This window comes from Danio rerio, chromosome 6, assembly GCF_049306965.1.
Source record: "Danio rerio strain Tuebingen ecotype United States chromosome 6, GRCz12tu, whole genome shotgun sequence".
Classification (NCBI taxonomy): Eukaryota; Metazoa; Chordata; class Actinopteri; order Cypriniformes; family Danionidae; genus Danio; species Danio rerio.
Window position 1 is genome coordinate 11,437,043 of NC_133181.1, and position 24,579 is coordinate 11,461,621.

The 24,579-nt window shown below is 36.3% G+C and overlaps 2 protein-coding genes and 1 long non-coding RNA gene across 12 annotated transcripts in view; 2 read left to right on the forward strand and 1 right to left on the reverse strand.

Moving 5' to 3' along the window:
* Positions 1-24,579, reverse strand: part of gpr155b (G protein-coupled receptor 155b) — a 698,693-nt gene that overhangs the window by 396,610 nt on the left and 277,504 nt on the right. The window lies entirely within an intron of this gene.
* Positions 1-24,579, forward strand: part of kcnh7 (potassium channel, voltage gated eag related subfamily H, member 7) — a 155,839-nt gene that overhangs the window by 56,983 nt on the left and 74,277 nt on the right. For all 10 annotated transcript variants that reach the window (XR_012407653.1, XR_012407654.1, XM_073953686.1 and 7 more), the window contains one exon: positions 11,376-11,531. Coding sequence is in view for 8 of the 10 variants with exons in the window: in XM_073953686.1 (XP_073809787.1) it covers positions 11,376-11,531 (156 nt within the window). In the remaining 2 variants the exon portion in view is untranslated. The remainder of the gene's footprint in view (positions 1-11,375; positions 11,532-24,579) is intronic.
* LOC141386187 (uncharacterized) lies at positions 16,803-23,643 on the forward strand. The gene is made up of 4 exons (XR_012407672.1): positions 16,803-19,772; positions 19,915-20,410; positions 21,633-21,712; positions 21,770-23,643. It is a non-coding gene; the product is annotated as an uncharacterized lncRNA (long non-coding RNA).

Below are 24,579 nucleotides of genomic sequence, written 5' to 3' on the forward strand. Positions count from 1 at the left end.
TTATTAACATCCATGCTATGCTTGTTAACATTAGTTAATGCACTGTGAGTTAACATGAACTAACAATGAGCTACTGTATTTTCATTAACTAACATTAACTAACATGAACAAATACAGTAGTAAATGTATTGTTCATTGATTGTTCATGTTAGTAAATGCATTAATTAACATTAACTAATGAACCTTATTGTAAAGTGTGACCGTTGTTCCAGTATTTTATTTATGCAATTATTAGTTTGTGTGTAAAAAAAGGTTTTCAGATATAAAATTCATTTTTAGCATGATAAGTAAAAGGAAAGCGACCATTTTGCAAATTGGTAGTGCTCAAAAGTGAACATTACATTTATAAATATAATGGTATTATTCAACCCTGAACTAATGTTTATATTAACGTAATTAACGTCCATTTAGCTATACTGGTATAGCTTCAGTGCAATAAAATAAAATAATAATAAAAAAAAACTTTCAAAACTGTATGATGTTTTTACTTGTGTAACCTTTTGTTTTTAATTCTTTTTTTTATTGAACATTTTAGATTTAACACTATATACAACGAAGCTCGAGATCTACCCAACAAATAAAATATAAACAGTAATACTGCAATAGTAGGTACAAAATCAGGATCGAAACATATCTGATAAAGTCTCTCTAATATTTAACCAATATTTATGCAGTTTTCTTATTGGCACCATTTATTTTAGCTGTGGTGTATTCCAAACTAATAATGTCCTGTAGATAGAGTCTCCAAGACAGATCAGCAGGAGCAGATGCCAAAACGATTGTTCCGTGTAGCAGTGGATACAAAAGAAGTGAGTTATTAGAAGCAAGGTATTAAAACTATTATGCTTTAAAATGTTTTGAACAAATTAGCAGTTTTCAGTATTTTCTGATTAATGTTTTAATTTTACCCATTTAGATTAGATTAGATTCAACTTTATTGTCATTACACTTACATTTATTTAAGCTTTTGAGTTGCATTATGGGACCTTAATCTTTTTTTCCTTGCAAAGTTTGAAAAAATGACTCCTAATAACATGTTTTATAGTTTAAATTGATCTTCTGTCAGGGTTGGTGTTATGTATTACTGTACAAACATGTAATAATAAACTGCCAGTAAAACTATTATTTTAATCTAAAGAATTTCTTACTTTGGATACTCTCTGAAGACACATGATAAAAGCAAAAAATATGTTTGTTTTTTACATATATTGATTCAGTATTTTATTTATGTATTTATTCATTTATGTATAAAAAATATAGATTTTATACATTTTGGCATGGCCTAGTCAAAGTCCTGACCTGAATCTAATTGAGACACTGTGGCATAAAAAGGCGGTTCATGCTCAAAAACCCTCCAATGTGGCTAATTTACAAAAATTCTGCAAAGATGAGTGCCAAAATTCCTCCACAGCGCGGTTACAGACTCATTTGCAAGTTATAGAAAACACTTGATTGCAGTTGTTACTGCTAAGGGTGGACCAACCAGTTATTAGGTTTAGGGGCAAACACTTTTTCACAAAGGGCAATGTAGATTTGTACCCCCAGCCCCCCACCCCCCCAAAAAAAAAAAAACATTTCAAAGCTGCATGATGCATTTACTTGTTATCTTTGACTTATATTTCACTAATATTTTACGAATATGTTTGATAATCTGAAACATTACAATGCGTCAAACATGCCAAAACATAAATTAATAAGTGGGCAAACAATTTTCACCTTTTTAACTAATTAATTAATTAAAAAATAAATAAACATCTTTTATGCTTGCGATACTAGTGAAGAATATCAATAAACACTTGAGGTCTGCTATTTTTATACCAGTGGACAATGGCAGTCTTAACGTATCTTAACTCGTTAAAAGTTTAAACTCATTAATGCTGAGAGCTCACGGTGCCCTGTTAACCTCTCTGTGTATCTGGCTAGTTTGACTGTGGTTTCTCCTGCTTTACACACTCAGGACAAGCACCAGCTCACATTTCCTTTAAGACGTCACTGGGTCAACAGATTCATTCTTTATTTATCAAGGTCACGGTAATGGAGCATTTTAAACATACCTCTAAATCCTAAAAATGTGGATGTTTGTTGATGCGTGCGCTCTCTTACGTTATTGTCCTATGGATATCTACAGAATTTACATACATTTTTGCTAATTAAATAACTACTTGGACTTTACCTGGATTTTTTATATTCAATTTTTGCAGTTGTGTTGTAACATGTAATCTTTATTATAATAAACCATATAACGTGTAAACACATTTTAGATGATGATTTTCCTGGATCTAGCCCTAGCAGACTACTTAATTCATTTAAAGCAGCATCGCAGCAGCATGAAATTCAAGCGTTTAAAGCACTTATTCACTTCCATAGGGCTAATCTCTTAAGCTTCTCTTGTCCTTTCAGTCTACACACACACACACACAAACAGAAATTCCCACGATGGCTCTCTGAATTTGCCTCTCACCTAGCTTAATACCGAACATAACCAACCAGGGCTTTTTGAGATTAAAACTGACAGGTTGTGGCACTCCACACACATTCCTGCTGGAAAACGGATATTTATGCTCAGTCATGCAATAAATTCTGTTCCGCACAGAGTTAAGCCAATATCTAAAGAATCCAAATGACATCCTAAGCGCTGGAAAATAACACTGACTCATTTATGTGTAGCATTTACCTACCTGTTTACCTAGGTATTTTAGATATATGAAAATGAAAATATATCTTCATTCATTATTAGAATTCTTGAAATTGTTTTTGTTAATGAATATAGCACTGTTAACGATTGGTATGGGGGACTACAGTTGTTATGGATTCTCCAGGATTGTTGCGATAAGTAAATCCACTTTTAGCATAATATGGACATGACCTTGATATTTCTTTGCACACTAATTTTGATTATAGCCAATCTAGGCATCGCTGTGACAGATGAAAAAAAAACATGTTATGCAAGATATTGTTTTGTGATTTGGTCAGTTTGGAAATAGAGGCCAAAATTATTTTCTTTCACAAAAGAAACTGTTTCAAAGAAACTCCTGCTGCGTCAATAGACATAAATCCCAATTTAGACAGGTGGAGCTGGGGGAGGTGGAGGGTTTTTAGGAGCTCTGGCAAACAGTGAAAACCAGTCTAGACTATTAAAATGTTGAACATTGACTGCAAAATCAGTGAAGGCCGATACGATTGTAGCAATGCATATAAAATAAATAAGTTATAAAATACAAGTTATTAAAAATATTACAGTATGTTTAAAAATGTGTTTTAAAAATCTTCTCTAAACAGCCATATTATCATGCACTGTATAAAATGTCCGTAAATTCACAGTTTTTCATAATTTGTGATTCATGTTTTTATTTTTCCCTATTTATTTAGGCTTTTGAATTGCATTATGGGACCTTGCTCTTTTTCCAACAACGTTTAACCTTGCGAAGTTTGAAAAAGTGAATTTTATTAACATTTTTGATAGTTTAAAGTAGGGGTGTCCCGATCAGGTTTTTTTGCCCTCAAGTCCAAGTCCGAGTCATTTGATTTTGGGTATCTATCAATACTAAAACCCGATCCAATACTTCTATAATACATAAAAAAAAGATCCAGGATGTTCCTTATTTTTTATTTAATCCCCCTTATTTTAACATTTAACAAACAGAGCACTCCTGTGAGGTAGCTAAAAAATATAGTAAATATATTTTAAAAATCTCATTTAAAATCAAATAGCCCCTTAACTTAAAATACCTGGCAGGCAATCCCAAGTTTACATATCACACAATTTGCTAAGGCAATGTTGTCGTCATCGACTTTATAATGCCTCCAGACTGCAAACATACTCGTGCTTTTCACTTCAAGCTGCTTCCGTGTTCTATACAAATACATTCGAATCCTGATCGGGAGGTAACATCCGATTTCAATCAAGTCTGAAACCGCGGGATCGGGCCTGATTTCCGATTAGGTGATCGGATCTGTACATGCCTAGTTTAAAGTGATTTAAAGCTACTTATTTTTTGCAAATTTTGTTTTCGCAAATTCACGAGAGCTGCTGTGTACGCTTTTTCAGATCTCAAAATTCTCTCGTGAGTTCCATTCGTGCCTGTTCTTATCGCGTAAATCCCCCAGATGCCGCTGTCGACTTACTGACCGACCGACTAACCGACCAATACCTCCACTCACCCCCTTCCCTTAACCCAGTGGTTCTCAAACTTTTTTCATCAAGTACCACCTCAGAAAAAAATTGTCTCTCCAAGTACCACCAAAATGAGCAGTATTGAAATACAGTAGCGTAGTAGGCCCAGTAAAGCAGCTACAACTCTGCATAGTTAAAAAAAACGTGGCAGATTACCTCAGAAATATAGGCTATATGTCATATATGGCATATAATATACATAATTTTTGATAAATTTTGAAATATATATAGCATGTACATGACATATTTCATTCCTCCGCGTACCACTAGAAGGAAGCCTGTGTACCACTACTGGTACACGTACCACAGTTTGAGAACCACTGCCTTAACCGATAGGATTTTTAAAAGCACAGACTGACCCAATCATCCCTCACCCTAAACCCAACCAACAGTGTTTTAAAAAGCAATCCAGAAAAAGAAAAGCCCTCGCCTGATTTTTAACATGTTTTCAGATTTTATTACATTATTACACGCTATTTACTTGTTTGTTTTATTTTTTTGGCTTCTGTTTTTGTCTTAGCTACTTTATGGAACCATTATTCAACTCGAACCCCGTTGTTACAGTCATTACAGTCAACTCATACGTCTCAAAACTAGTAATTGGACAAACTGGTAGCAGCGGAAAACCTGTCCACACGGAGGTAAGCTGTAAGCACGAAAAGAAATGGCATCAGGCCCCGTAGCATTCGTTTTAAAGGCGAAATGCAGCCATACAAACTTCTGGCTACATAATTTGAAATCTCCAGAAATGCATATAGGGCTACGTTTTCAGAATGAGCCTACTTTGGTTAGATATCAGTAGATATCAGTAGATTTTATTACATTAAGGTGTTCCTTTTGTCATTTGTAATTGCATGAAGAGAAAAGACAGACAAGCAGTTTTGAGTTTTCTGAAGGGAAGTCTTCACCATCACCTGTCAATCCTGAAACTTTCAGACATGGTAAAGTATAAAAACAAACTACTGGAGCACAAAATCCTTTCCTTGCAGTTTTTTTTTTTTTCTTCCTCATGGCCCGGAGTGATCATACTGCGTCTCTCTCCATGTCTCAGGATGTATTGCATTATGTGGTAAAATTGACAGTGATGTAGTAGAGGGTCATCGCCTTCTTACTCTGGGCATACTTGCCTCGCGTACTCCATTCATCAACTGCGGGGAGAGAGGGAGAGATTACATTAAATTCATTACTACGGTTTAGCAGTTTGTTCACTTACAGTACCTACACTCTGTTGTAGACATCTAACAGAAACGTGGCTCGTAATTTGAATAAAAATCGGGATCAATAATGTATGTACTTTTCAATTTGTTGAGCTGAGATTGTCAGTCTTTTCTACACTGTAGGTTGAACATTTGGTGCCAAACAACATTAAAACCCACAACTGATCCTGTTTACATCTACTGTAGTATTAAGAAGTATTTTGTTCTGTTGGATCAGAAGTAGAGCAGTGAAATGCATTGCCATTTACATCTGGTGTTTTAATTCATCTCTTGTCCACTTTCTGATGAGTGAGTGTCTATAAGCAGGTGTAAGTATGGGCCATAGTGTAGAGGTGTAATCTTAATCTACTGTGATTTTTTTTTTTCTTTTTCAAAGCTGTGCAGCTCAACAAAGGCTAAACGGATTATATCCCAACTCTGAAACTCGGATGTTTTGGATTGAATTTCAATTGACTTTTCTGTCCGTTTTTACACTGTATTATGTGGATCTGAGCACAGTTAAGCCAAGCCGTCTGTTTCACAACAGGGGTGCTTAAAAATCTTTGATGCCACCCTAAAATATAATGATTTCCTTGCAGGAGCTAAAAGATAAATTCAGGATTCTGTGGTGCTAAATGCTTGAGTCTGATTTGATTCAAAAACATTGTGTGGTATTATTTCCTAGTGATAGGTCATTCTTGAATGATTCATTCATTTAGAACAAATCTTTTATGTGACTCAAGAATGATAAGTCCTCTCGGGGAGTGATTCGTTCATTCGTGCATGTGCACTTGTGCCGGTGGAGGAGAAGATTAGTTCATTTTTCAAGTCATTCATCAGGTTTGAGTCGTTCGTTCATCACTTGAAAGACAGGAGCCAATCATATGCATTTAGAGCTGGAAAGAGATTTAATCTGTTCATTTCTTGAGTCCAGCATGTCAATAGTTAAATGTTTCCAGCATTCTTCAAAATATTATTTTTGTGTTGGTTTATCAAAACAATTGGTTTGAAACAAGTGAAGGGTAAGTACTATAAATGATAAATAGGAAAATGTTTATTTTTTGGTGTGAACTAAGTAGGTCTTGACTGCATTACAGTTCCATATTACTAAACTGTATGATTTCAGTCATTTCATAGCGACTGTCAAAAACCAACTGTCAAAAATCAAAACAAAGTAACTTAAATTAATTTGAGCTTGTTTAGCTATATTTGGTTTATTATTACTGCTGTTATTTATTTTCTTTAAAAAAATGATCTTTTCTGAATCGTAAATCATTTTTGAGCAAATGTACACTACCTTAGCTTGCTTACCAAGGCTGCAAAAATACAGTACAAATTGTAAAATTGTAAATATGTTATAAATAAAATATATGAAAAAAAAACTGATTAAAAGTGGTTTGTAATTGAATAATTTATTGCAGTGATTTTATAATGGATTTTCAGTTTCAATACTTCCAGTCTACATGATCCTTTAGAAATCACTCTAATAATAATAATAATAATAATAATAATAATAATAATAATAATAATAATAATAATAATAATAATAATAACAATAAAAATAATAATAATAATTATTATTATTATTATTGTTATTAATGGTAATAGTCATAAAAGCAGTAATGGCTGGAGTAATAATTTAATTTGAAACTACATACAATAATAAAGCAGATAATAAAATTGTAATAATTATTTAACAATTTAACCATAGTTTTTTTATTTTATTTTTTTACATTTAATAATTATATACCTTGATGAACAGAACAAGGTTCTTAAAAAAACATAAAATAATGAAAAACTGACCCCAAACTTTTGACCATTAGTGTATACTGTGATTTGCCTTTAAGGAGCAGTAAAAAAAAACTCAAAACAATAAAGCTTATTAATAAGTATATTAATAAGTGCTCTGAACTTTGTCATACAAGTTTTGAACACCTCTACATTGTTTCAAACCCCTGAGACCTTGAGACCTTCATTCAATTTCAGAACACAAATTAAATATTTTAGGTGAAATCTGAGAGCTCCCTCATCCTCCATTAGAGTTTGAGAGAGGTTGAGGTTTCCGCCTTGTTCAAAGTCCAGAAAAATGAGAGGGGTCTGGATGCAGACCTGGTGCAGTGCAGTGTGAGCTGCATCCGATGCTTTTTAACACTTTAACCTAACCCCACCCCTAACCCTACCCCTCACAGAGACGTCACTAGCTCCATTGAGTGCATTGCATCACTAAGAAATGCAGTTTCAGCTTGCATCATCAAGGCTGCATATACAGTTGAAGTCAGAATTATTAGCCCTCTTTGATTTTTTTTCTTTTTTAAATATTTTCCAAATTATGTTTAACAGAGCAAAGAAATTTTCACAGAATGTCTGATAATATTTTTTCTTCTGGAGAAAGTTTTATTTGTTTTATCTTTATTTTTATGTACCATTTTAAGGTCAAAATTATTAGCCTATTTAAGCTAATTTTGTTTTCATAGTCTACAGAACAAACCATCGTTATACAATAACTTGCCTAATTACCCTAACCTGCCTAGTCAACCTAATTAACCTAGTTAAGCCTTTAAATGTCACTTTAACCTGTTTAAAAGTGTCTTGAAAAATATCTAGTCAAAAAATATTTACTGTCATCATGGCAAAGATAAAATAAATCAGTTACTAGAAATGAGTTATTAAAACTATTATGTTTAGAAATGTGTTGAAAAAAATATTCTCTCCATTAAATAAAAATTGGGGGAAAAATAAATAGGGGGGCTAATAATTCTGACTTCAACTGTAGAGACCATTAAGAAAAATACCAATAAAAAAAGCCCTCAAAACAGAGCACATGCCTTCATCGGTTCGATCTGAATATTTTTAAGCAACCAGAATATTTTAGTGCGATCATAAAGCAAAAATATTGACTTCATTCAACAGTTTCTTCACTTTAGAGTCAGTTTAGGGGCTTTGTTTCAAACAGACAAAGTTTCAGGAGGAAAGTTTCACATCAGTGCAGCACGAGCCCTATACTGACACTGAGGAGAAAAAAAAAACTGTTGAATAAAGTTATTATTTTTGTTTTATGTGGCACAAAATATTCACAAAGCTTTAAAATATTCTGATTGACCCACTAAAGGCATATGGATTGATTTTTGTACCTTTCTGGACTTTAAATAAGTCAAAAAACCTCTATGGAGGATGAAGAAGCGCTCAGATCTGTAAAATATATTCATTTGGGTTCCGATGGTGAATGAAGGTCTCAAGTTATTGGAACAGCATGATGGTGAGTGAATAATAAAATAATTTTCATTTTTGGTTGAACTAGTGCTTACAGCTGGATTGCTGTTGTTTTTGTGTGTGTGTGTTTGAGAGAGAAAAAGATAGAGAAAGAGAGAGTTTGTGCATTATAGCATTATAGATGTTCTGCAGGTGGTGACTGTGAAAGGTCTGTGTGTGCGTGTGTGTGTGTGTGTGCACGCACATGCACAGCTGCTAATAATATCACAGACTGACAGAGAAACACTGGGCACACTGGACGAAAGCTCAGTCTGAGATATTTATAGATGGCACAGCCAAATAAAGCACAGAAAACAAACAGCATGCTTGCTTCTAAAGTCCATGTCTCTGTTACCAATTAGTGATCATTTCAGTAGGTTTGTTCTAAATTAAGCCGGGTCCACAGGCTCCCACACGTTTCTGGCTGCTGCTGCACACCAGAATAACTGAACAGGGAATTCTTGTCTCTCTGCAAGCGCTGTACTGTTCTCTGATTGTTGTTGATATGAATCTCCAAAAACTGACGTGAGTAGCCGTCAAAGCAGAAGACCTCACCGTCCTGATAGAGCGATCACTCTGACAGCGATTTGCAGAGACCTGAAGTCACAGTTTCCATCGACATGAGCGACAGTGAGCGTTGCTGATGTGACACAGTTGAGCAGAGATCAACTTTCCATGCACTGTGTGGAGTGTTGAGTATAGCACTCGTTTTTAACTCGGAATCGAACAGTGAAAGGTGCTTAAAAGGAGGGCATATACACTGATATAAATAATACATTGGATTTGTTTGTTTTTTTTTAAGGTAAGGGGTTGTAAATGTATAAACTCAGCCCATATAGTACCATGTACCCTAAAAAAAATAGTAAATCCAATGAATATATTTTTTTTTGCAGTCTATGTATGTAATATATACACTACCTGACAAAAGTCTTGTCGTCGATCCCAGTTGTAAGAGCAACAAACAATAACTTGACTTCTAGTTGAATCATCTGTTGAACTGTATCTCAATCATCACAAATACTGCAGAAGACCTACTGGAACCCGCATGGACCCAAGATTCTTACAGAAATCAGTCAAGTTTGGTAAAGAAAAACGTATGGTTTGGGGTTACATTCAGTACGAAGGTGTGCGAGAGATCTGCAGAGTGGATGGCAACATCAATATTCTGAGGTATCAAGACATTTGTGCTGTCCATTACATTACAAATACATACAGCAGGATAGCGCTCCTTCACATACTTCAGCCTTTACATCTTTCTGAAAGCAAAGGAGGTGAAGGTGCTCCAGGGTTGGCCTGCCCAGTCCCAGGCATGAACATTATTGAGCATGTCTGGGATAAGATGGAGGAGGCATTGAAGATAAATCCAAAGAGTCCTGATGAACTCTGGGAGTCCTGCAAGAACGCTTTCTTTGCCAATCCAGATGACGTTATTAATAAGTTATTTGAGTCATTGCAGAGATGTATGGATGCAGCCGTCCAAGCTCATGGGAGTCATACACAATTTTAATTCTGTTTCCTCTACACCATGATTTCATATAAGTGACAAGACTTTTGTTTAGGCAAAGTCAGACATTACTGTCCTAATGAAATAATTACAAATCAAGGCATGATCATATTTTATTTTGGTAAAATAAGCGTAATCTAGAGGCCTTTGAGACATGCAGTCCAAAGACATGCGGTGTAGGTGAATTGGATTAACTAAATTGTTCGTAGTGTATGAGTGTGAATGAGAGTGTATAGGTGTTTCCCAGTGATGGGCATCCGCTGCGTAAAACATTTGCTGGATAAGTTGGTTCAATTTGCTGCGGCGACCCCAAATTAATAAAGGGACTAAGCGGAAAAGAAACTGAATGAATGATGAATAGTAAGAAACTTGTCAACTGTATTTCCCTATTTCCCTTTAGCTTTTGTTAACAGACTTATTATAATTAAAATTATATCAATCTTTATATTTATTGGCCTATTAATTGGTTATTGGCCCCCAAGTATTGCGAGTTTTAGGTACTGTACATAGGTATATATCAATATCTGCCAGTATACTGTATCTACTGTAGTCAACATTTAAACTGGATCAAAAAAAGTTTATCAGTGTTGTTCTAAGACATGAATTGGTTTTAGGACAACTTTGATGAAAGGTTTTGATCCACTTCAAATGTTAATTATATCAATGCCTGCCTGACAATTTCTCTTCTGATTATTTTCGTGAAGTATATTGCTGTCATGAAAGCACTGGATGATGATTGAGAAAATGATCATGATTATGATAATGATGAGGATAACTGAGGATCTCTGAAAGTGGCATCCTCTGGCTAATTAGCATGTCTGATAGATCTTGTCCCCCAGTAATGATGAACTCAAATCCACCGGTTTTATCAAATCCTAAGACGAATTATAACCACTTCTCCGTTGTGCTTTTCTCAAGGGTCGTCTTGCCCTTTGGTTGCCATGGCGACCCCCTTTCTCGCCTGTCAGGAATGAATTCTGAACCTGTCAAACTGAATGAGCGTCAACATCTACACACAAAAACTGCGTGTTTGTTTGTGTCACGAAGCACGAAGAGTGTAACCTGCTCTCCACTGTTACCCTCTGCCTCTATTTATTTATCAATTAACCAGATGATTATTATAAATCTCAATTAAGCAGAATTAATCAGACGTCAGTGGTCATTTAAAGATGCTCACTTAATGCTTAGATTTGTTTGGCTGTCTAAACTAATAGGTGAACTAAAAGTGTTTTTTTTCTCTTTTCACCTGCAGGATCAGACTTTCTGTGTGCGACACACATCATTCCAGTGAAGAACCAGGAGGGTGTTGTTATGATGTTCATCTTGAGCTTCGATTATGTGCTGAAGGAGGGCAGCATGGATTCATTAGACCGACTCAACCACACCTCCCCAGCCAGACAAGAACAAAGTGAGGATATTTCTTTTTATGATTCCCTCTCTTTAAAGAAATGCTCCACTTTTTTCGAAAATGGGCTCATTTTACAACTGCCCTGGAATTAAACATTTTGAGTTTTACCATTTTTGAATTAATTCGGCCGATTTTCAGGTCTGGCGGGAGAAGTTAGCTTAGCTTAGCAATGTGCATGGGACGATAACCAGCTTCAAGGTTTACCACAGCTTGGAAAAGTCAAGGTTTTAAAACTGCATACTGTTCCTATGGTATTTTTAAGTAGTTTTTTAAATGTATTTTCATTTATTGGACTATATATTAAGTTTAGTTTTTATTTATTTTTTGATTATTTTGTTTTACAGTATCTCCAGCAGCACAGTAGCATCTACATCAAAAGCTACAGGTCAGCTCACGATTCAGGGAACATTCATTCATTTTCTTGTCGGCTTAGTCCCTTTATTAATCCGGGGTTGCCACAGAGGAATGAACGATTTTAGTGAAGTTTATTCATAAACTAATTTCGAGAGGATCACGTGCTTATGATTGACACGGCTGGACGAACCACCAATCAGGCTATTCCTAACCCAGTATAAATAACCAAACGCCCTACCTTTAGTCATCTTCGTTTTGAAGAATCCCCCCTTCCACCCCTTCTCCTCCTCTTTTCTACAGGGCAGCCCGGCGGCCCAGTGGCTAACACTGCGGCCTCACAGCAAAAAAATGCCTCCGATTCGGGTTTCCACTCAACCGGTCAGACTTTTCGTGCGGAGTTCATGTTCTCCCCGTGCTTGCGTGGGTTTTCCCCGGGTCCTCCGGTTTCCTCCCACACTCCCAAAAACATGAGACTAAGTAAATTGACTACACCAAATTAGCACCAAATTCAATTCTGTCAGCAACACATCACCTTAGCAATCCTTACGCAGCAGGAGGGGGGGGGGGATTTCTCGAGATCTACCCGAGCTCAAACTCCCCTCTCGCCCCTGCAACGGGAGGGAGCACCGGGCTCGAGGATCTTTCTAGCTCGGGGCTCTCTCCCGGGACAGCATGCCAAACTAGCTTATTACCAATCATCAGCTAAGTGTGAACTCTTGAAATGTTTTAAAAGAAGTGAACACATAGTTTAGTTTTAGTTAGTTTGGTTGAAAAACAAACACTCTAGTTATAATGGAAGTGTCTGCTCTGTTCCAGTTGCTGCACAGCATATCCAGAGTTGACTTTCACTGATCACATGACAAATGTATGGAGAGATGACTAACTGGGGGAAGACTTGATGCACAACAAATCCTAAACCATCTTTGACAGATATCTTGAGAAATGTGCACTCAATTCCGCCACTCCCAATACACATTAGGTGGAGGTCGAAGCTTGTGAAAATCTTCTTATCTTAACATCCTTAATAATGACCTTTCAAAATAGCATCATATGACCTCTTTAATTGTTTACTACCTGTCTGTGAGAAGAGAGAAAGGAAGTGGAAAATTAAAACAAATGAAGCGTGGCGGCGGAGAAGACATAGATGGAGAGAGGTGTGCAGGACGGAATAGGGAGAAAGCAGAGGAAGCGAGAGATGGGTTTTTATTTGCTCCAGTTGCTCTGGCTCACCAGCACATACTGTCAAGACAGAACCCAGTCAGCCAGAAAGAAAATGAAGTGAGGGAAAATAATTTATGTGACACAGTGTTACAATTATTTGGATCCCCGAGGCCAGGTGCTGAACGGCTCTTCATTTATAAGATCCAGTTCAAGCAGAGCGACTTTTCTAAACCACAAGTGTGCGTGGATGAGTGTACATGCTATAATTATGACAAATGTTCATAGAGACCTGCAAGCAATAAAACTGCTGTGCTGCATTTCTGTAAAATATGCCACTGCATCAGTTTACACGCATGTGCGCACACACATACACACACACACACGCTGCCTGATGTCCTCCTGTATTGGAAAGTCACATCTGAACTATGAAATCCAATTAATATCCGACGCTAATACCGTCTCTGTGGTATCATAGCAACTGGGAATGTTTTGAAAAGGACATCTGCATGTGCGCAAGTTAGAAGGACCGTTTAGTCAGGGCTGTTATAAAGCCATGATTTGCTATGGCAGTGTAGTCAGTTTTATGCTGAGGAGACACACGACATGATGCTTTAAAAAGCTGTGGCGAAAACTTCCAGCTGGGATGAATATAGATTTCCTAGATCTCTCTTCCTCTGAGAGCAAGGCTGAAGGCGACGTAAGAGAGGAAGTGCATTGAACCAGCAAAACACAGACAAAGTAGCTAATCAAATTTACAAGCTTTTCATCCTGGTTTTGACTTGTTATGCTGCACTGTGATCAAAAATTGAAGGACGTGCCCCTGAAAAGGCTCTTTTGTGGGGTGCTTTAGGTTGTTTTGATGAAGGAGTGATATAAATAGCCTAGTTTGAAGAGACTTTTAATTAATGCTGGCATGGTACTGAAACCCCAGGGAAAAGACAGACAGAGAGAAAGGGAGAAAGAGACGAATCAGACTCCAGAGATATTTCAAATGATATATGTGCATTAATATATATATATATATATATATATATATATATATATATATATATATATATATATATATATATATATATATATATATAATATATATATATATATATATATATATATATATATATATATATATATATATATATATATATATATATATAATATAATTATATATATATATATATATATATATATATATATATATATATATATATATATATGATGTAAATAAAAATGGACAAATCTTCTACAATATTTAGGGCTTTTTATCGACCATTTTGATGAATGTAAACAAAAACAATGGTCCCAACATATTTCCTGATTTACATTTTTTAATTCCTATAGCTTCCAAGAATTCAAAGAGAGCCACATATTGATAAAAAATGTTATGATAGCTGTTTTAACATCAAGTTGTGATTGAATTGCCGCTTGTTACAGTTATGAAATAGTTTGATAACAAGCAGGAAATGTTCATGGGTCAATGACATGACCACATTGAAATGGTCTATAGCAGTGGTTCTCAAACTGTGGTACGTGTACCACTTGTGGAATGCAGGCTGCCTTCTAGTGATACGCAGAGTAATCCAATATGTCAAATGTACATGCAAGATATATTTAAAAATGTATCAAAAATGGTTCATATATGAATATGATGACATATAGCCTATATTTATAAGATCCAAGCAACATTTCCAGGTTTTTATGAATAGGATACTTTAGGTTAACACTTTACATTTAAGTACAGTAGATTTTTTTTTTTTTACTTTTTAAGAACAGTAGCCTACCATTTTAATTAACTTTTAAAAGCACATTTTAATTTAATCGCTGACATTTTATTTTATTTGTTTGTTTTTTTACATATAAGCACAGCAGTGGTAATGTTCAAACTATTTATAAGGTTTAAAGTAGATGATAATAATAAATGTTCTTAATCATAGTAATTAATCTTCTGCATTTTTAAACTGTGCAGAGCTGTAGCTGCCTAATTAGGCCTATTACGCTACTGTATTTCAATACTGGTCATATGGTGGTACTTGGAGGGACAAATTTTTTCTGAGGTGGTACTTGATGAAAAAAGTTTGAGAACCACTGGTCTATAGCTTTTGGATGAATTGAAAATCACCGAAACCACAATGAGATTCACACGATTTATATATATATATATATATATATATATATATATATATATATATATATATATATATATATATATATATATATATATAATCCCAAAGTGAATTAATTAATAATACAAATAAAAGGCATTTCTTTATAAAGTCTCATATTTTTATTTTTATTTTATTTTCTTTTTTTTCGATAACGATTTTTACAATGTATGTTGGTACAAAAAGCTTAACATAGATGAAGAAAGAGAATAAAAAGCTATATTTCAGCAAATCAGGCAGGCAGGAGAGAAGAGGAGGGGTAAAATTCAATTCAATTCATCTTTATTTCTATAGTGCTTTTACAAAGTAGATTGTGTCAAAGCATCTTAACATAGAAGTTCTAGTAAATGAATACTGTCTGTCCAGTTTTCAGAGTTGAAGTTCAGTTTAGTTTAGTTCAGTGTGGTTTAAATTTCGCTGCTGAAAGTTCAAACACTGAAGAGCAAATCCATCGATGCACAGCTCCACAAGTCCTAAACCATGCAAGCCAATGGTAACAGTGGCGAAGAACAAACTTTACCAATTGACAAAAGTGAAGGAAAAAGAAACCTAGAGAGAAACCAGGCTCAGTTGGGCCTGACCATTTCTCCTCTGGTCAAATGTTTGGTGCAGAGCTGCAGTCTAGGCGCTGTAGGCTGGAGAACGCTGGACATCCATCTTGGAGAAGCTGCAGGTGTGAGTTGGTGATCAGGCTGGCCCACGGGATCAATGCAGAGAATTGTCTGTCACTGGGGTCTTTCAGGAGTCAGTTTCATGCTCTCCTACATGACCTCTACAGCATCAGCTCAGGATATGGCCTTGTTCAGGATTATGGATACCTTGGCATAATTTCTTCACAGGTCTTGGATCACATCAATGGCACTGCATAATCTCTAGAGGCCACGGGATGAATATCCAAAGGTAGAAATAGGGATGGAAATAGAGATTAGAATGCTAGTGTAGTTCTAGTTTAATTAAAACTGATTACAGATTAGATTAGTATAAATGTCACTGTTGAAGGCCGATCCATTGAAGAGAAACTCTACTGATGCTCATCCAGCCCCAACTAAGTCAGAGTCAACAGAGGCAAGGAAGCAAAACTCCACCAATTGATGGAAGTGAAGATCAAACCTTGGAAGAAACCAGCCTCAGCTGGGGGACCAGTTCTCCTCTGACCAAACGTCATGGGCAGAGCCACAGCTTGGATGCCGTAGGGTTTGAGAATGATGAGTGTCTGTCGTGGAGTAGATGCAGGTCCAACTAGGTCATTGGGTGGATGTTCAGACTAGCTGACTGAATCAATGAAGAGATTTGTCTGTCACTAGGGTTTCCCATCGCCTCTGGATATGGTTCGGATCCATGATCATGTAAAAGGAGGAAGGATAAGGACAGACTAGCATGAACATAGATGACATTCAGTGTCTTTTTGGGAAGTGTTCCCTAATACAGTTGCCTTGGATCATGTAGGGGGTCCAAACTCTGTCCTGGAGGGCCGGTGTCCTGCAGATTTTAGCTACAACTAGCCTCAACAAACCTGCAAGGATGTTTCTAGAAAGCCTAGTGAGAGCTTGATTAGCTAGCCCAGACGTGTCTGATTGGGGTTGGAACTGAACTTTGCAGGACACTGGCCCTCCAGGACAGAGTTTGGACACCACTGCTTTAGAGTATTTGGATTTTATGTGTGTGCTAGTGCAAAGAGATGTTTCTTTAGTCTAGACGTGTCCGCCTTGTGAACTGTACAAGGAAGACTGTTCCAGAGTTTAGGTGCCAGATATAAGAAGGATCTACCCTCTCAAGTTAATTTTGATATTCTAGGAATAATCAATTGCCTAGTATTATTTGACCTTAGTTTATTTGAGAGGCTGCAATACACCAGGAGCTCACTCTACTGGAGCGCTAAACCATTGTACTTTGTAGGTAGTCAATAAGATACAGTTGAAGTCAGAATTATTAGCCCCCCTTTTGATTTTTGTTTGTTTTTTAAATATTTTCCAAGTGAAGTTTCATAAACTAATTTCGAGAGGAGCACGTGATATGATTGTGCACTGCTGGCCACTCATCCGTAATCAGTAAAATCCAATCAGAATGATCCCAGATTAATATAAAGGGATCACTTTCTCCTTATTGCTCTATCTTCGTTTTGGAAGAATCCCCCCTTCCACCCCATCTCCTCCTTTTTTCTCCCCTTTTAAAGGGGGAGCGATCGAGACCTACCTGATCTCGGTTCTCCTGATATGCTTCTAGACCAGGCGGGAGCCCTGGGCTCATTTATCTCCGAGCTCAGGGTTCTCTCCCGGGACAGCATGCCAAACCTGCTATAAGTGCCAAGCATATCTAAGTGGGAACTCTTGAAATGATGTTTAACAGAGCAGAGACATTTTCACAATATGTCTGATAATATTTTTTCTTTTGGAGAAAGTCTTGATTGTTTTATTTTGGCTAGTATAAAAGCATTTTTTAATTTTTTTAAAAGCCATTTTAGGGTCAAAATCATTAGCCCCTTTAAGCAATTTGTTTTTCGATAGTCTACAGAACAAACTATCATTATACAATAACTTGCCTAATTACCCTAACCTGCCTAGTTAACCTAATTAACCTAGTTAAGCCTTTTAATGTCACTTTAAGCTGTATAGAAGTGTCTTGAAAAATATCTTATAAAATATTATTTACTGTCATCATGGCAAAGATAAAATAAATCAGTTATTAGAGATAAGTTATTAAAACTATTATGTTTAGAAATGAATTGAAAAAAACCTTCTCTCAGTTAAACAGAAATTAGGCAAAAAAATAAACAAGTGGCTAATTATTCAGGGGTCTAGTAATTCTGACTTCAACTGTATTTAAATTTATACAATGTTTAATAGAAAGCCAATGCAATTTTGACAGGACCGGACTAATCTGATCATATTGCTTAGTTTTAGAAAGTACTCTAGCAGCTGCATTTTTAACCAGCTGAAGTTTGTTAAATAGGCCTGCAGGGCAACCACTTATGAAACTAATTACAATAGTCTAACTGAGAGGTCATAAAAGCCGAATTTGAATTTGAATTGTGATTCAAAAGCTATTTCACATATTTGTAGTGGCTTCCTGGTGTGTGAGGCACCTGGGAGCCTCCCACACAATATATGCACAATAATATATGCACAGTATATATCCCACAGTAATATACGCACAATACATTACATTATATATATTATATGCCATTATTTTAAATTATAATAAATCTTTTATCATCAAAATCAAAATCTACGCTTGTCATGACCATGTTAGTTAAACTGTTTACACTATAACTTGCTCGCTGTTATCGTGCCTGTATAGAATACAGCTTCAATTTTCCCCGCTGTTTAAAATATGTATGTCAATGATTTGTTAAACATCTCAATCGGCAATAAGTGTATCTTTACACCCCTAGTAATAATATTTTAAAGAATATGTATTATTGTATGATTCTTATATTTATATTTCTGATTCATGCTAAAGGTTTTAATAGTAATGTTTGGGTAAAATGTGACTTTGCAGCATAGAATACTCATGTCAGTAATACTGTATGTTTAAAGGACAGTAAGTCCAAAAAAATAAGTCTGTGATTATTTACATGTTGTTTAAAATCTGTAACATACATTATTTGTTTATCTACGGAACACAACTGAAGTTATTTGTAATAACATCAGAGGTTGCTGCCCCTCCACTGACAGTCTACACAGCTCAGTGTCGAGAAAGATGGTAAATACATCATTATAATCATCATCAAGCAATAAAACTAATTCAATAATTCACCCTTGCGCCAATCTCCTTCACACACTTGCATGTTGTGTTGATGTGAGAGCAGATGTCCTCGCAGTACAACCTCTACTGTTTAGAATCAGAAGCAAAACAGTAGGATGTTTGCAAGCTTCGTTCATTAAATTCTACACTCATGGTGCCTTAGGTCTTTTTTATTAGCACTAGAGAGCATTTCCTGGATTCCAGAACTGAGAGAAATCTGCGAGTGCATAAAAGTGCATTACAGAGACCGGAAGATGAAAGGCTTTCATTTCATACATTCCCAGTAATTGACTTTGGACGACTGAAGCTAAAACTGCTGGCTTGATTTCCTACGTCTTTGCTAGTGATGCACTATTCTTGTTTTTTCTTTAAGCCTTGCTCTTGTTGTTTTCACTTGGGCTGATTCCAATAAATTTTTACAGATTTAAAAAAAAAAAAAATTCAATTAAAACATTTGATGCCTTTCAAAAAGCTGGATTACCTCTAATATTTAATTTGAGTACATGAACAAGATGTGCATTTGTTTTTTCACACGCTGAACAATCTGCACTCTTTTTTAATAAGAGGCAGCTATTGTACAGCACTTTAGTCACAGTCTAAACAAATATGTGCAACATATCCAGTACATATATTATTGTGCAGGCACAGGGGCGCCACTAAGGGAGGAGCTAAGACGATTCTAAGGGCCAATTTTGGGGCCCCCAGAGATACTATTAGGTGCCCACCAGAACCATCCCGACTCCTCTGCGATTTCATCCGCAACACCTGCTCCCCCTGCACTTTGGTCTGCGTCACTCAACCCCCCCACCATTAATTTTCATCCGTGATCTGACCGAAACCCCCCCCCCCCCCCCCCCCCCTTCACCTACCCTGCTTCTGTGACATGCCATCACCCAGCCTCACCCCCTTCTTCACTTTCGTTCACTACACCTACAAAATATTGTCATAGGGCCCGTATCGGCCAGTGGCGCCCCTATGCAGGTAGTGAGTTAAATTAAATTTTATACACTGTAAAAAAATGCTGGTTTCCAAACAATCGATTTGTGTTAGGACAACAGGATGGAATTACATTAACTTATTAGTTTTACAAGTGTAAGTGGATTAAACATAAAACAACAATAAGTTGTCTCAAAATAACCTTAAGAATTGTGTTTCAACAAATTTTAAATAAGTCGTTTGAACAGACAGAAATGCGAACCCAGATCTTAATTTCAGGGCATAGCGAAATACATAACGTTTGCTCGCAGTTTTTGTTTTTGCAAATCCACCAGAGGCCACAGTGTGCACTTTTTGATAATCACAAATTCGTCCCACCCGTCCTCTTCTTGCGTAATACCACCAGAGGGTGCAATATAGAGTTCAGCAGACCAGGACAGCTTGACCCACTCACCCCTTCTCTAAACCCAACTGATAGTTGTTTTTTTAAACACAATCTACAAAAAGAAAAGCTGTTGTGGCTGTGTGATTTCACCATGTTTTTGGCCTGTTGTTCATTCATGTATTTATTTTTTGCTTTTGTTTTACCTGGTTTCTGGAACCGTTCTTCACCAGACTCAAATCCCGTTGTTGCCGTCAACTTCGCTTTGCGTCTAAAGTTCCACGACGTATGCATAGTGCCATTGGGCAAACTGGTAACACTGGAAAAACCGTCCGTACAGAAGTAAGCGGTAAGCTTGTAGCACTTAAATGAACAGCGCCATACCGCCCTGTAGCGTTCGTTTTAAAGACGAAATGCAGCCAGCCATACCTCTTTCTACATAATTCGCGCTCTCCAGAAATGTAAACAGAGGAATATATACACAAGGAGTCTCTGTTGAATTTATGATAACATCTTAGTCTGACATTGTAAAGCATAACTGTGCAAAATAAAACAGAAGTCAGGTTGAATGAAAGTGCAAACAGCACAGCAGGAATAATGAAATAACGAAGTGCTATTTAAAAAGCATCTGGGATAATAGCATTTGAACCTTCCTGAAGATAGTGAGTTCTCCTCACAGACCTACTCTGTTCAATATTTATTATTTTCTTCCACTATTTCACACATTGCAACCAGTGATATGCTGTCTGCATTAGGTGCTCATGTTTCTGCCCACAAATAGCCAAAAAGTAAACACTGAAGATGAAATCAATATTGTATTGAATGAAGCCCTTGGATGAAACATTAATCAGGCCTATAGATGTTTACTTTAACTTTAAATTAACAAATGAAATTAACAAAGAATTTTTTTAGTTTTTTATTTCCTTCTTTAAAACCAAAATATAAAATGCCAAGTGATTGCAAATACAGCTATACTGAAAACTGTCCCGTCTTACCTGTACAGTTTTATTCAATGTCAAAAACATCACAGTATTTGGTCAAGGTTTAGTATTTGGCACATTTTGAAGTTAATCCAGAATATCTTGTGTTTTTCCATGTGAAAATCTTGATGGTTCTCTGGGTCTCGACTATCAAATCTGATCTTTAATTTGTATTTTTTATTGGATTCAAGTCAGGAGATTGGTTGGACAGCTTAACTTTCTTTCTCTCAAAGTATTTGAGAGTTTCCTTGGCCGTGTTTTGGATTATTGTCTTGCTGAAATGTCCACCCTGGTTTCATCTTCATCATCCTGATAATGTAGATGTTGGACTGAATATTAATTTACAATGAGGAAGGGCAGAGGGTTGCTGAAGAACTACTAAGAGATTTCAGCTGCTGTCTGAGCGTTCACTGCCTTTCTACACCTCCCTTTCTTTATGTGTTCATTACTTTTTACTTTCTTTATGTGTTCATTACTATTTACTACCATTTCATATTATTTAGCATAACTTAATTTGTAAAGAATGAGAATTGATATGCATTTTTTCGTTGTTTCCAACATCCGGGAAAAGTTTCAAATCAACAGTACTGTAGAAACATGTTTTCTGAAAAAAACAAAAAAACAAATGGTGACATGTTCAAATCTTATTTTCCCTACTGTATGTTTTTTGTCTGTTGGTACATTGGTGCTTCATCTTTAACATCTCTTACTTCTGTTAACTGCATTTAAAGACACTGTAATGTAAAGAGCCACAATTTATTTACAAATCTGGAACAGATATCAACCAAAAAAAAAGAAAAAAAAAACGATTGCTGCAGAAGTAAGGAAATTGTTCAAGTTTTTGTAGTAGTTGACTTTTTGTGTCTTGTCACCTCATAAATTAATGCACTACATGGATATTTTTATTACTTTTCTGGCCATTGAACGTTTAATTGTGTTGTTTGTCAATAGAGGGACAGAAACACACAGATTCCATTATCTTCATTTGTATTCTAAAAATGAACAAAATCCTTCAGTGTTTAAGCAGCATGCGGGTGACTAAATGAGAATTTTCATTTGTGGACGAACTATTCATTTAAGGTGTCTTTACATAGCCAAGTTAAGGCTGTTTTGTGCCTGCTTAAAATTCTGTGGGTTAAAAAACTCAAATGCTCAAAGAACTAAAAATCTGCACTCAGCCGTGGCTTGTTGTTAATGAAATGCAAATTTGTGCTGCCTGACTTGACAACCTAAAGCATGCCCAAATACAAAGACCATTTCCATTTGTTTTAAGCTAATTAAAAGCGTCAATAGGTTCCGCAGAGAAGGAAATCTGTTTCTTATAATAAGACAGAAAATTAGCTGTCAAACTGAAGGAACTGTAAGAGACAGCAGTGTGTACTGTACTGTTGCTTAGTGACTTCAACAATGCAGTCTGCTGAGAGATAAGATGCAGGTTGCGACTAAGCTGGAAAGTCTGAAAAGTTATCTTAAAACAAAAGACCACAACAACACAAGTAGAGTGACTCAGTCTTGTACTCGATAGATGATGAAGCAAACCAGCGGATTACAGCAGCCAATCGTCTTGTGTAATTAATTGGCTTAAACCAGTTGTTATTTTCCTTTGAAGAGCTGGTTTGAGTTCATTAGCCAAAGAGATGACGGCATCTCAGCTCATCCTAAAATCCTTAATCGAGTCAATGTCAGTGTAATTGTGTATCGTTATATTGCATAAAAAATAAAAAACCTCCTTGAGGACGACATTTCACCCACACACAATGGTTTGGTGACATCTGCTGTCTGCCTGAAAAGATATGGCTAGTATAATTGTTTGTTGTGCCTGTGCCAAAGGGACTTTTTAAGGTTTTTTTAAACTGCTTTTGACCTCTTTTTAATTATGTGGCAATTCAGTGATTAAATATACTGAATTTAATATGCAAAAATAAAGTCTTGTTTCCAATTAGAACAATGTTTCTGAACAAAAAGAAAAGAGCTGCCAATACCACATACAGTGTATTATTTAATAAAGTTAGGACGCCCTATTAAATTCAACCCAGGCTCATTATTAATACATAATCCTGTCTAAATTTCTGAAGATTGCGGAAAACGTCCCAGGAGCTGTGTTTTTGCAGTTTTTTTTCAGCGAATCCATCAGAGGCTGCTGTGTATGCTTTTTCAGATCTCAGATTTCTCTTGCGAGTGCCATTCACGTCTGCTGTATTTGCGTAATTCAACCAGAGGCCGCTGTCAACTGACTGACTGACCGAGCGACCGATCCCCCTCACCCCCTCCCATTTTTAAAACCAACCGATAGTGTTTTCAAAAGCACCGACTGACCCTATCACCCCTTTCCATTAAACCCAACTGACAGTGTTTTCAAAAGCAATCCAGAAAAAGAAATGCCCTCGCCTGATTTTTAGGTCCTACCACGTTCTCACCTTGTTATTTACTTGTTTTTTATTTTGCATTTTGTTTGTTTTACCTGCTTTCTGTGACCGTTCTTTGCCAGACTTGAAACGTGGTTAACTCAATGCGAAAAGAAACAGAAGCCGTCAGTGGTGTCATATCAACCTGTAGCATTCGTTTTAAAGACAAAATAAGGCCATACGTAGCTCTGGCTACATAATTTGCTCTCTCCAAAATTGTATACAGGGGTTCATTTTCACAATGAGCCTGTGTTGTTTGAATTTCATAGTTTTTCAAATGAGGAAATATAATAATAATCTATGGTCCATGGCTGGACTTAAAATTTGGAAGGTAAAACCTCAGATGAAGAACATCAGATCATCTCACACACTGTCATAGTTTATTTAAGAATAATAAATCCAAGATAAAAAAGCCTAAGTACTATACTAAATCCTTACTAAATCCTATAAATAGATCCACTTTTAGCAGTAATTATTTAAGTAATTTTCTGTATGAATTATCAGTTTGGGCGAGGCAGTGGCACAGTAGGTAGTGCTGTCGCCTCACAGCAAGAAGGTCGCTGGTTCGAACCTCGGTTCAGTTGGTGTTTCTGTGCGGAGTTTGCATGTTCTCCCTGCATTCGCGTGGGTTTCCTCCGGGTGCTCCGGTTTCCCCCACAGTCCAAAGACATGCGGTACAGGTGAATTGGGTAGGATAAATTGTCCATAGTGTACAAGTGTGTGTGTGAATGTGTGTGTGGATGTTTCCCAGAGATGGGTTGCGGCTGGAGGGGCATCCGCTGCGTAAAAACTTGCTGGATAAGTTGGCGGTTCATTCCGCTGTGGCGACCCCGGATTAATAATGAGACTAAGCCAACAGAAAAAAATGAATGAATGAATGAATTATCAGTTTGTCAGATCATTCTGGAGGAGTTTTTGGATTTTTTT